The sequence below is a fragment of the Nomascus leucogenys genome, chromosome 3 (genome assembly GCF_006542625.1).
Source record: "Nomascus leucogenys isolate Asia chromosome 3, Asia_NLE_v1, whole genome shotgun sequence".
Classification (NCBI taxonomy): domain Eukaryota; kingdom Metazoa; phylum Chordata; class Mammalia; order Primates; family Hylobatidae; genus Nomascus; species Nomascus leucogenys.
In genome coordinates, this window is record NC_044383.1 from 121,616,914 (window position 1) to 121,629,168 (window position 12,255).

Here is a 12,255-nt window from a genome sequence, read left to right on the forward strand (position 1 = left end):
CAGGACAAATAGAAAGTAAAGCCAAGGCAGAGCTGTAGATTGTCTACCGAAACATTGAAGGTATACCCCAACACACACAGAGTCCCTTGGCAAAGACCAGTAGACCTATCCACTCAAGTATTTAAAAATCTCTGTCCAACCACAACAGTGGTCTCTGTCTGACCACTAACTTAACCGAGCACAGACATATATGGTAACACAAGACAGAGAGTAAAGACTACAGAATTAGTCAAAAATCGCAAAGCTAACTGCAAAAATAATAAATCTTGGGTGGGTGTGAGGGGAGAAAGGGGGGCGTCTGATTTCCAGAGCTGCCACACTGTATTATTAAAACATCCAGTTTTCAACACAAAATTATGAAAAATGGAAAAAACAGGAAAAGAGTGGCCCATACACAGGAGAAAAAAGTCGTCCACATAGAAACTGAGGAAGCCCAGATGCTGGGCTTTCTCAACAAAGACTTTCAATCCACTATTATAAATATATTCAAAGATCTAAAGAACACTATGTCTAAAGAATTAAAGTGTGAAAAGGATTTCCCACCAAAAAGAGAGTATCAATAAAGAAAAAGATATGATTAAAAAAAAGTCCAACTAGAAATTTTACAGTTGAAAAGTACAATAACTGAAATAAATAATTCACTAGAGGGGTTCAAAAGAAGATCTAAACTGAAAGAATTACTAAATTTGACAATAGGTCAACTGAGATTATCCAGTCTGAAAAAAGCAGAAAAAGAATGAAGAAAAATAGAAAAGTTTCAGAGACTTGTGGGCCACCACCAAGAGTACCAACACAGGCATAATGGGACTCCCAGAAGAAGAAAGAGAAAAGGGCCAAACAGAACATTTCAAGAAATAATGACTGAACACTTCTCTAATTTGTGAAAAACATTGAGCTGCATATTCAACAAGTTAAAGGAATTCCAAGTAGACACATCATAATCAAATAGTCAAAAACCAAAGACAAAGATTCCTCTTCCTCCTCTATTTTTGAGATTTAAGCAGTATCTCAATCTACACAGCATTTTAAGCAAGTTTATTTAAGCATAAAGTAACATATTTATCACAGAAGCTTTTAAAACATAAAATCAGAATAAAATAATTATTTCACTATCCAAAAGAAATAAATTACTAACTTAGGAGCATTTCCTAAGAACCTTTTTTCCCTCTACGTATGGGTTTTTGGTGAATTTTAAAAATAGCATAGTGGTAATCAAACAACACAAGTGATTTTTTATCTTTAAAATTTATTACTATTTCACGGGCAGCAATATCTACTTAATAAATGCCAACCAAGTCAATTATGAGTACCTGATGAAAAAAAAGGGAATCAACCAAGTAATAGCAAACTGTGTTAAGCTGAGAAAAGTTCAATAAGTTCTAGTGTTTAGGGCAGATGCCCACAAGGAGCTGGCTACTTCTGCAGAGGAGAGCTGGTTTTATTACTGAGTCAGAAGTAAAGGAGAGAGTATTTAATGCTTCTAAGTCTAGAACAGTATGATAACGCTCACTTTAGAATGTTTCTAAAGCTACAGAAATAATTGCTTGGCCTCTCTGCTGACTTCTCTACCATAATGAGAAGTTTTCATCCAGGTACTCTTGAGTCAATTATTGGTATTCCACCACACAGCAAATCTGGAGGCTTTTGTAACTCAAATCATCACTGCTATCAACTAGCCACATTGGACTGATGTTCCCCATGAGATTTATTAATCCTTGTTTCCAAATTTCTATATTTAAAATACAAAATGTTTACAAAAATCCTCCTGCATGTTTTAAAAATAAATTTACCATCTTTCATTTGATCATTCTCATTCTACTTCTGAACAGTTATTGTATAGAAAAGTGTAAAATCATTATAAAAGAATTTTCTTTACTTGAAGAAATCCGTTTTCTTTAATTTAGTAGTACAGGGGATTACTCAAGTTAAGATTTCCATGAATTTAAAAAACTAAAGAATGTCCTCCACACAGACTACAATCAGATTAAACAGGTAGGATTATTACTCACAAATAATTGGATATCCATCCCGGCTGGCACAAGCTGCTGCTAATATTCTTCCATTGTGGGAGAAATCAAGACAAAAACATCCTCGTTCTCCTGCATTTAGTGAGAAGAGGTGTTTGTTTGGGATATGGCAAGCCTAAAAAACATACATTTAAAAAATATAAATTAGAAAACATTAAAAAGCAAAGGCTAGTTTTTAATTTCAATTACTGTAGTTCTTTTAAGTCCTTTTATGACGCAGAGAAAAACAAGTATGCAGAATGCTGAAAAACCATAGTAAATTACTTTGTAAAAACAGAATGAGTGCCCATGAAATTTTTAAAGTGGATTTGTTCTTCATGTTTAAGTAGTACTTAATTCACCTAAATATGAATAGAAAAATTTCAGTATCTGATAGTCTAAAGCCGTCACTGCCACACTGCTTCTATATAGCTACTAAAAGAATGTATGTCACAGCCTTATTCTATGACAGCACTAGTAAGTCACTTTTGTTAAAGTCACAAGCTTTTTTTTAAGACCACAAGTACCTACGGGGTCTAGCTTAAGCCAGAATGTATAAATGCTCATTCTCTCTCTGCCTATCTTAAAATAATCACCCTTTGTGGCTGCCTTCTAAAATGTATTTTCAAAGTAATCAATCGGCCCTTATTGGTCTCTCATTCATTATTACAATTTCTTCAAAATTTTAATGTTTTCACCCTCTTCTACCAGATGAAGCCCAAATTTTCTGGGTATTAATAGAATAGAAAATGTAGAAAATACCAGTTACGTTTATTTATCCTAATTCTATCTCTTCCAACCTTCAGTGAGCCTTAGTTCTTCTGTTTCTTATAATTCAAAAAGTTGAATTAAATGTATACTGGGCTCTTACTATATGCCATGAAAGTGGTACAAATGTCTTTGAATATATTCATCACAGCCACCCTATGAGTAGCTATTACTAGCTAACAGTAATCATTATTAGCTCTATATGGCTAAGAGGGATTATTCAAAGGGTCAAGCCTAGCTTAATGGACCTACTCAAAGACTGTTACTTCAAGGGCATGCTTTCTAGACAGGTACCAGGTTTTTCACAAATAGTACCAAGATCTGGCAGTTCCTCGGGAGACAGCATTATGACCAGCTACTAGGAATGTAAAAAATTCAAAAGAATTTGTTAAGTGTCAATCATGTACCAGACTCCATTCTACCCATCCTTTCTCTGCATTCTCCAGACTCCATGGTACCCATCTTTTCTCTGCATCCTCCATCCACATAATTAAGAAAAGGGAGAGGAGGGGAACAAGGGAACAAAAACTGAAAGAAATGTCAGGAGGCTTTATAACCACTTGCTGCTGCTCCTAGAGTAGGAAGTGTAGTTAACGAAAACTGTGCCCAATCACCTAGGCTGAAAATGAAAACATTGAAGCCACTATCATGTTCTTTGTATTATCAGGGTTTGACACTGTACCGTATCCAGAACAGACACTCAATGAAATTCTGATAATAACAATAAAGGTCCTCAAAAGCCTTGACTCTTTCCCCTCCTTTACTACCTTGTCAGTCACTAAATCATGCTGGTTCTTACTTTCTGTCTCTCGTATTCATTAGACCCTCATTACCTCACACATCAATGACTGCCATCTAATTCTGATGTTACTACTTCAAGATCTCCCCATGCCACTGCCTGCATTAATTCATCCTCAAATACAATTGTTATTTTTCTCACTCACCCAAAAACCTTCCATTATTCCTCACATCCCTCACAATCAAGTATTAGGCTACCATTTGAGACACTCCACAATGTGGGCCTCATCCAGTACACTTTATCTCCTCTTTTACAAACTCTGGTTTCCAACCAGCTAAGCTTTCGAGTGCCTAATGAATACAACAGGTCCTTTCCCACTTATTTGCAACTTTGCCTTCATATGAAATACCCTTCCTTGCCCTTCTTTCACTCACCCCTACCTTGGGCATCCTAGTCTGTCTCAAGCTCCACTATTGAATGAGCCCTTCTTCCACCATTGTAGTTCACAGTCTTCATATCTGCAATTCTCAAATGTTTTTAGTTTCGAGATGCTTTACATTCTTGAACATTTTTTTGGAGGCTATTTAGAGTTTTCATAAAAGTAAAATAAAAATAACTTGCTAACTTTAAATGTCTAGCTTAATAAAATCTAGATTTTCGTAACTGCCTCTGCTCTTTTGTGATATCACGTTATTTAGCCTTTAGAAAATGCTAGTACATACTTGTAAGAGAATGAATCTGAATGAGACTAGCAACACCTTATGACTTCAAGAACCCCCTGAAAGGGCCTCAGAACTCCCAGAGGTCTCCAAACTACATTTTGAGAACTGCTGATCTGTACTACCATCTTTATACCTACATTTCCTCATTTCGTCAAGACTTCTCTGAAGCATATCTGAAAATAAACACTGTAACTGCTTTCTTTTCCCACCTAAACTGGAAGTTCCCCGAGGGCATAATCTAAGTGTTATTCTCTCCATATTATGCTTAAAGTATTCTAACTCAAAGTAATTTTAAAATGTATCTGTAAAATCGGCCTCAAAAAGAAAGTCAAATGTGATATAAAATATAGAAAGTGAAGATGAATAAATAAGAATAGTAAGTTCTTATTTCTACATTAGATGTTTGAATAAATTAAGATTTTGGATAAATTTCATCTGGTAGCAGCTCATATGCATAAAATAAACCACTCCATTCTTTATAAAAACAAGTAAAACATTGCAAAATTGTATCAGCAATGCTTCTTGCCATTGCAAAAAATGCCAATCTAGTAAGAATACTTTAGCAAAAGCTTAAATTCTGCTCGGCTTGTGGTAGAAGTATACACAGGCACATATATCTATCAAAGTGTGATTCGGGAAGAAGCCAGGTGCTATAAAGAATTTCATGAATCCATAAACATTAAGAGATACATGTCTTACAGACATCAAAAAAAATTTTTTTTTAAATTTTTAATTCTTTTTTTTTTTAAAGAGATGGGGTCTTATTCTGTCATCCAGGCTTAAGTGCAGTGGCACAATCATAGCTCACTGCAGCCTTGAATTCCTGGGCTCAATCTTCCTTCCTCAGCCTCCTGAGTAGCTGGTACTACAGGTGCATGCCACCATGCCCACCTAATTAAAAAAAATTTTTTTAAGAGGATAGGTCTTGCTGGCTGGGCAGGGTGACTCACGCCTGTAATCCCAGCAATTTGGGAGGCCAAGGCAGGCAGATCACGAAGTCAGGAGATCGAGACCATCCTGGCTAACATGGTGAAACCCCGTCTCTACTAAAAATACAAAAAATTAGCCGGGCATGGTGGCGGACACCTGTAGTCCCAGCTACCCGGGAGGCTGAGGCAGGGGAATGGCGTGAACCCGGGAGGCGGAGCTTGCAGTGAGCCGAGACTGCACCACTGCACTCCAGCCTGGGTGACAGAGCGAGTCTCTGACTCAAAAAAAAAAAAAAAAAAAAAAAAAAGAGAGAGAGAATGGGTCTTGCTATATTGCCCAGGCTAAAAATCTATGTTATCTGACTGCTGTTATAGGCTGAATTGTGTCCTCTCTCCTCCCACTCACACCCCCACCCCTTGTCACTCAAATGAATATGCTAAAGCTCTAATCCCTAACACCTCAGAATGTAACAGTATTTGGAGATATGGTCTTTAAAGAGGTAATTACATTAAAATGAAATAATTATGGAAGGGTCCTAATCCAATAGGGGGAGAGACAACAGGGGCGTGCATGCACAAAGATAATGTGAAGAGGCAGCAAGAGGGCAGCCAACTGTAAGCCAAGGAGAAGCCTCAGAAGAAATCAACCCAGTCAGCACCTTGATCTTTGCTATGGACTGAATGCTATGTCTTCTCAAAAACCGTATGTTAAAGCTGTAATCCCCTATGTGATAGTATTTAGACGTGGGGGTCTTTGGGAGGTAATTTGGTCCTGAGAGTGAGAAGCTCATGAATCAGATTCTTGCCCTTATAAGAAAAGATGTGAGAAAGGTGATCTCTCTCTCCACCATGTGAAAATATAGCGAAGAGGAGGCTGGCTCCAAGTCAAAAAGGGGACCCTCACCAGGAACTAGGCTGGCTAGCATCTTATCTTGGACTTCTCAGCCTCCAGAATCGTGAGAAATAAATGTCTGCTGTTTAAGCCACCCAGTTTGTGGTATTTTGTTATAGCAGCCCAAGCTAATACAATTGCCCAAGTGCCCAAAGAATGTAAGATAGTGCTTATATACACATGCTAGGCACTCTATTATTATTTGTCAAATTAATTAATGGAAAGGCAAAATTGTGGTTAAAAACAAGGATAAATAGCAAGCATTTTAAGTAGCAAGCTAGATATCCTAGGAGTTATTGGAGTTTTTAAGGTAATAAATAAACATCTAAATAAATCCACTATTATCAAACACTTCACCTGCCCAGGGAGTCGTTTCCACTTTATTACTTCCTTTGACTCTTCTAATCCAGGTTCTGTGTCTACTGAGCTTGACTCATGGTGACGTTCACAATGCACTGGTTTACCTTTTTCCTCCTGAAGAGCCATCATAGAGCGGTAAGATGGCTTTATCTAAATATGCATTAAAATATGAAAATTTATATATCATGTTCACCTTTTTCTTTTTCTAGCATATAGTTTTTAAAATACTGAAACAAATAATATGAAAATATTTTCAAAATGTAATCCAGAAAAAAATTCTACTTTTATTTGTACACTATTCTAAATAAAATAAAAAAGCTGCTTAAAACTACAGTCCTATAATCAAAAAGCCTTAAAAATTTTGGAGGAAAAATATGACTACAAAGGTTACATGAAATGATTTTAACAACTCTATCCTTTGTTTCTGCTTCTTCACCAATACTTATGAAATTATGCCACGGCTCTGATATACTCTCATATCTCTGGCTTTAAAATCACAAAACTAGTATCATAAAAATCTCAAGTTTTAAAAGTCCTCATTTCTCAAATAATAGATTTAACTCCATCTAAACCAATGCAAATCAGCCCTGTGGTGACAGTATATATCAGCTACAGGATGTGCAAATGACCTGAAAAATTAATGTCTTATAAGAAATAAGACAAAAGCAAAACTTTTTTATTTTAGGGCCAATTCTTTGCTAAGATTATTTATAATATTAATCTATGGAAAACAGCAGCAGTAGAAACATTACATACTGATTATTTGAATAATATTGTGAAAAATGTGCCTAGAAATCAGGAGTCTGCAAACTGCGGCCCACACACCAAATCTGGCCTGCTACCTGTTTTTGTAAATAAACTTTTATTGGAACACATCACACCCATTTGTTTAGTTATGGCCTACATATGTCTATGTAGCTATTTTCACACTATAAAGGCAAAATTGACTGAAACTATACGGCCAAAGTCTAAAATATTTACTATCTGGCCCTTTACAGAAACTATTTTTCAACTCCTGCTTTAAATCAACCTTTTATCTTTAATTTTTGAAAATCAAATTATAACAAAACATTTTTCCTAATACTAAAAGCCACATTTCATATTTAAAATTCATTTAAGCATCTTTTAAATATCAGCTATTACAGGCTTAATATATAACCCCAGAAATCTATTAAAATTATTATTAGAGGCCTTATCTTTTTAGAAACGAAAAACATGTTATGTCACCATTTAATTTCAACACTAGATGATATACACTTATATGTACTATTAACTTACACAGTCTGGAACTTTCAGTCCTCTTACAGTTACGTACAGTGTTGATGGGTAACGATTTCTTGGACATTTTGACCACCATTCAAATGCCTCAACAACATTTAATTGGGATCGAGGCTTAGTAGGTGGGTAATACAGCTGCAAGCGAAGTTTTGAGTTGATGTTTGCATTTCCATTGGCTCCCAGAAGCTTAAAATAAGAATTCATATAAAATGTTACCTTCATTGAAAATAAATATATCCAATAAAGCAATAGCATAAAGTCAGAAACATTTTTAAAAGATTAATATGGCATGCTGAAATTTCTTAGTTTTACAAAGCAAAGAACATTACATAGTTAGTTAAGCACAGTTCCAGATCATTGTTGACAAAAGGTAACCCAAATGGCTTTTAAAATATTTTTCTGATAGCTCTCTTTTCACGTATACAACAATTTCAGACTGTTGGTACAGCATTTACACTACTGTGCCAGATTTCACAATGAACAAAGGAAGTGATCAATACACGTTTGAAATAATTATGGTAAAGACTAAACTGTATATTTACATAAGACAAATTTTCCATTTGTTTCATATCAGTATTTTTAATGGTTAAAATTTTATGTTTTAAATTTTTAAAAAGTTAAAATCATTTCAAGATAATTAAACTCATTCAAGCCATTTGTTACATTTTTTCAGTATTTTAGTGTACCTTCTTTCAAAGGTCTATTTTTAAAACCCTATTAAACAAAACTTATGTTTAAGCTAACTAAATGGAGGTTTTTTTTTTTTTTTTTTGGCAGAATCTCACTCTGTTATCTGGGCCGGAGTGCAGTGGTGAAATCTCGGCTCACTGCAACTTCCACCTCCTCTGGGTTCAAGTGATTCTTGTGCCTCGGCCTCCCGAGTAGCCAGGATTACAGGTGCATACCACCACACTTGGCTGATTTTTGTGTTTTTAGTATAGTCAGAGGTTTTGCCATGTTGGTCAGGCTGGTCTTTAACTCCTGGCCTCAGGTGATCTGCCCGCCTCGGCCTCCCAAAGTGTTGGGATTACAGGTGTGAGCCACCACACCTGGCCCTAAATGAAAATTTTTACGAGAAAAATAAAAATCTTACCAACTCAGAATATGTTCTCTTTCATTAGACTATGACTCAAAATAGGAAATGAAACGTCTTTCTACCCTTTATGTCCTCTACAAATTAGGAGCAGAAAGACAGTTTGAACCCTTTGCAACAGTTCACACAAAACATGAAGTATCTTAAATTAGAAGAATAAGCACTGAGTGCAGGGAATGTATTTAACAACTGTTACTTGTAGACTCATGTAACTTAATATCTTAAATTAGAAGAATAGGCACTGAGTGCAGGGAACACATTTAACAAATGTTACTTGTAGACTTATGTAACCTGGAAAGTAAAAAAAAACAAAGAGTCAAGAAAGACTCTAAGATAGTATTGTCCAAGAGAGCTTTCTATAATGATGTATGGAATACTCTAACCAATTTGTGCTAACCAATACGGAATCCACATGTGGCTACCCTGCACTTGAAGTACAGCTAGCACAGATGTGAAACTAAATTTTTAATTATATTTAATTTGAATTCAAACAGCCATGTGACTTGTAGCTACCAAAACAGTGTAACTCTAAGTTCGTAAATCTGGGAGAGTGGACAGATGGTGGTACCACCACTTGAAGTAGCAGAGAGAGTAGCAAGGATACTCAGTTTGGGGGAATCTGACATATCTGTAAGTCATCCAAGCTGAAATGTCCAGCAGGTGACTGAATTTACAAATTTGAAGCACAGGTGAGAAAAGTGGTTCCAAGAAAAGTGGGTTAAAGATGAAACCATAAGTAGGACTGATATTAAGGAGGTAGGTAGAAGACCATGAAGGAAACTGAAAGAATGGTGTAAGAAAAATTAGGAGAGGATGGTGTCAAGAAAACCAAGGTCACAGAGTTTCAGGAGTGTGATATGTTAAATGCATAGATGTGACAAAATAACTAAAAAATGTTCAATACATTTGGCGAATGGAAATCACTAGTGATTTGGTTGGAGAAGCTTTAGTGGCAGAGGCAAAATTCAGAACATTGTTCAGGAATGATGAGTTCAGGAATGATGCATCAACAAGGAAAAAGAGATGGCAAAATACAGCCCATCTTTTCCCCTACCCCTTTAGGAAAGAACGTAAAGACAATGGAGGTTATAAGCTGAGTGGGTGACATTGTGATTAGTGTCAAATGACATACGGGGTAAAGAACCATTCCAAATTGAGTAGTAGATATGTTCAGTCATTAAATCATAAGCACACGAGACTCCCTTCATAAACTCTCCTACAGCTCCCCAAAGCTTATCATGGTGATTTTAAAAAGATATTCCCCAGCTTCTAAATCATACTTTCCATAGATTGTTTTAATTTAAACAGGCAATTTAGTTTACATTAATATGTTGCTTAGCATGAGTAAACAACTAAAATTCAGCCAAGACCCTGTCATTATGGTTATAAATTGTATAATGTAAAGCTCAAATAAATAAGGCTTTACTACTTTTTAGTTTAAAAGAATAGCCACATATATGTACTAAAAGAACTGAAAGTACCTGAAAATCTGAGGCATAGCTGAGAATTAGGATAAAGTCTCATTTGAACTACTGTAATAACTTAACAATTATCCAAGACATCCCTCGTACCAACAGGATAGGTAATAAAAGATTTAAATTTTAATTGTCTTCATGCCACTTCCCTCTTTTCTTTTTTTTTTTTTTCAGATGGAGTCTCACTCTGTCACCCAGGCTGGAAGTGCAGTGGTGCAATCACAGGTCACTACAACTTCCATTCCCCGTGTTCAAGCAATCCTCCCCACTCAGCCTCCCGAGTAGCTGGGATTACAGGTGCACACCACCACACCTGGCAAATTTTTGTATTTTTAGTAGAGACAGGGTTTCACCATATTGGCCAGGCTGGGCTCAAACTCCTGACCTCAAGTGATCGGCCCACCTCACCTCCCAGCATGCTGGGATTACAGGCGTCAGCTACTGCATCTGTCATGCCACTTTCTTGAAGATGAATTTTATCCTTGCCACTCTTTCCATCATCAATGATTAATTCCCTCAACATATATTCACCAAGCACTTTCTATGTGACATTAATACACTGGCAGCTGGTGATTTTATAGCATGGAGTTTCAAGAGAGTGATATATTAAATGCAAAAAGATCTAGTAAAATAAGGACTAAAAATGTTCAACATATTTACCCAAAAGAAGTCACTGGTGACTCTAAAAAGCTTACAGTCTAATGAAAAAGACAGATAAGTGTTAGAAGACATGAAGCACATAGAATACCTTACTCTTTCTGGGGGGGTGAGGATGGGATAAGAATTCTTGACTGCTATTTTTGCCAATGGCATAAGATGAATAAATAAATAAAAATCCATATAGTACTTAAAGGTAAAAATGCCCTGAAATATGTTACTGCTTCCCAAGTGCAACTTACAGTAAATTCTGCAGGTCTGCACAAATCTTAGCATAAAAGAAATGCAGTTTCTAATAAAACCACATGATGGCACTGTTTACTATGTGAAAGTGAATCTTTGCTTTTTTTTTTAATGGCTTTTTTTCTTTGCTCTAAATCAGTATGGAAGGTGGTATGGAAAAAGGCCTAACAGATTTATATAAGGGTGATCATAGATAGTACACTGGACCAGGTGATTCCTAAGGCCACTCTCAATTACTTACTCACCACAGCCAATCTGGCGGCTGTTCAGCCCTTTGACTATAATACTTCTAAAATCTCTAACCTCCAATATGGACTAAATGTCTCAACTGGATTTTCACAGCATCTGCTCTATAGCACATAATAATGTAGGTAACAGGTCTGTATAGAAATTAAATTGGAGGGCAGCTATATACAATGTCTAATTTATCTATGAATATACTGAATTTAGCAGACTGTCTCACATTTTATAGATCGTATTTGTTGAATGAATGGATGCACAAATGAAAATGTTTTTATAAGATGGTACAAAATAATTACTCAAGACTTTTCATAATTTAAATTGATGTTTGAAGGAATAAAAGATAATTATAAAATTAAAATATCCTTTTTTTAAACATCAATCTACGTCTTTCATCTTTGCTGAAATATCTCGTCAAAGACATCCTAGTTAGAGACACCTAGTCAAAGACAATGTACAAAGACATTTTTTACCTAGACTACTGTAAGAATTTCCTAATGTGATTTTCAAGTATCTACATTTGCTCCCTCTAGAATCTGTTCTCCACATAACAGAGTACGTATCTTTCTAAAACATAAATCAGATTATTTTATTGTTTTGTTTAAAATCCCATAGTGGCTTCCCATTGCTCTTTAAATTCTATAATGGCTTCCTCTTGCTATAATGACTGAGAAGACCTCATCATAATTATCATCCTGTTGACCTTAGCAACCTCTTCATGTACCATTCTTCTGCCCTTAGTCTCTGTCCTCCAATCTTGGTGGCCTTCTTTTGATTTTCTGAATTAACCCTGCTCCTTCAAATATCAGGGTTTTTGCATATATTGTACCCTCTACCATAGACCATTTCTTCC

At 35.8% G+C, this 12,255-nt stretch overlaps 1 protein-coding gene across 13 annotated transcripts in view; it reads right to left on the reverse strand.

Annotated features, from left to right (window-relative positions):
• The window catches only part of AHI1 (Abelson helper integration site 1), a 226,949-nt gene that overhangs the window by 169,525 nt on the left and 45,169 nt on the right, over nucleotides 1-12,255 (reverse strand). For all 13 annotated transcript variants that reach the window (XR_004029367.1, XR_004029366.1, XR_004029365.1 and 10 more), the window contains 3 exons: nucleotides 7,695-7,880; nucleotides 6,414-6,566; nucleotides 2,010-2,142 (listed from right to left, as the gene is read on the reverse strand). Coding sequence is in view for 9 of the 13 variants with exons in the window: in XM_030809724.1 (XP_030665584.1) it covers nucleotides 2,010-2,142; nucleotides 6,414-6,566; nucleotides 7,695-7,880 (472 nt within the window). In the remaining 4 variants the exon portion in view is untranslated. The remainder of the gene's footprint in view (nucleotides 1-2,009; nucleotides 2,143-6,413; nucleotides 6,567-7,694; nucleotides 7,881-12,255) is intronic.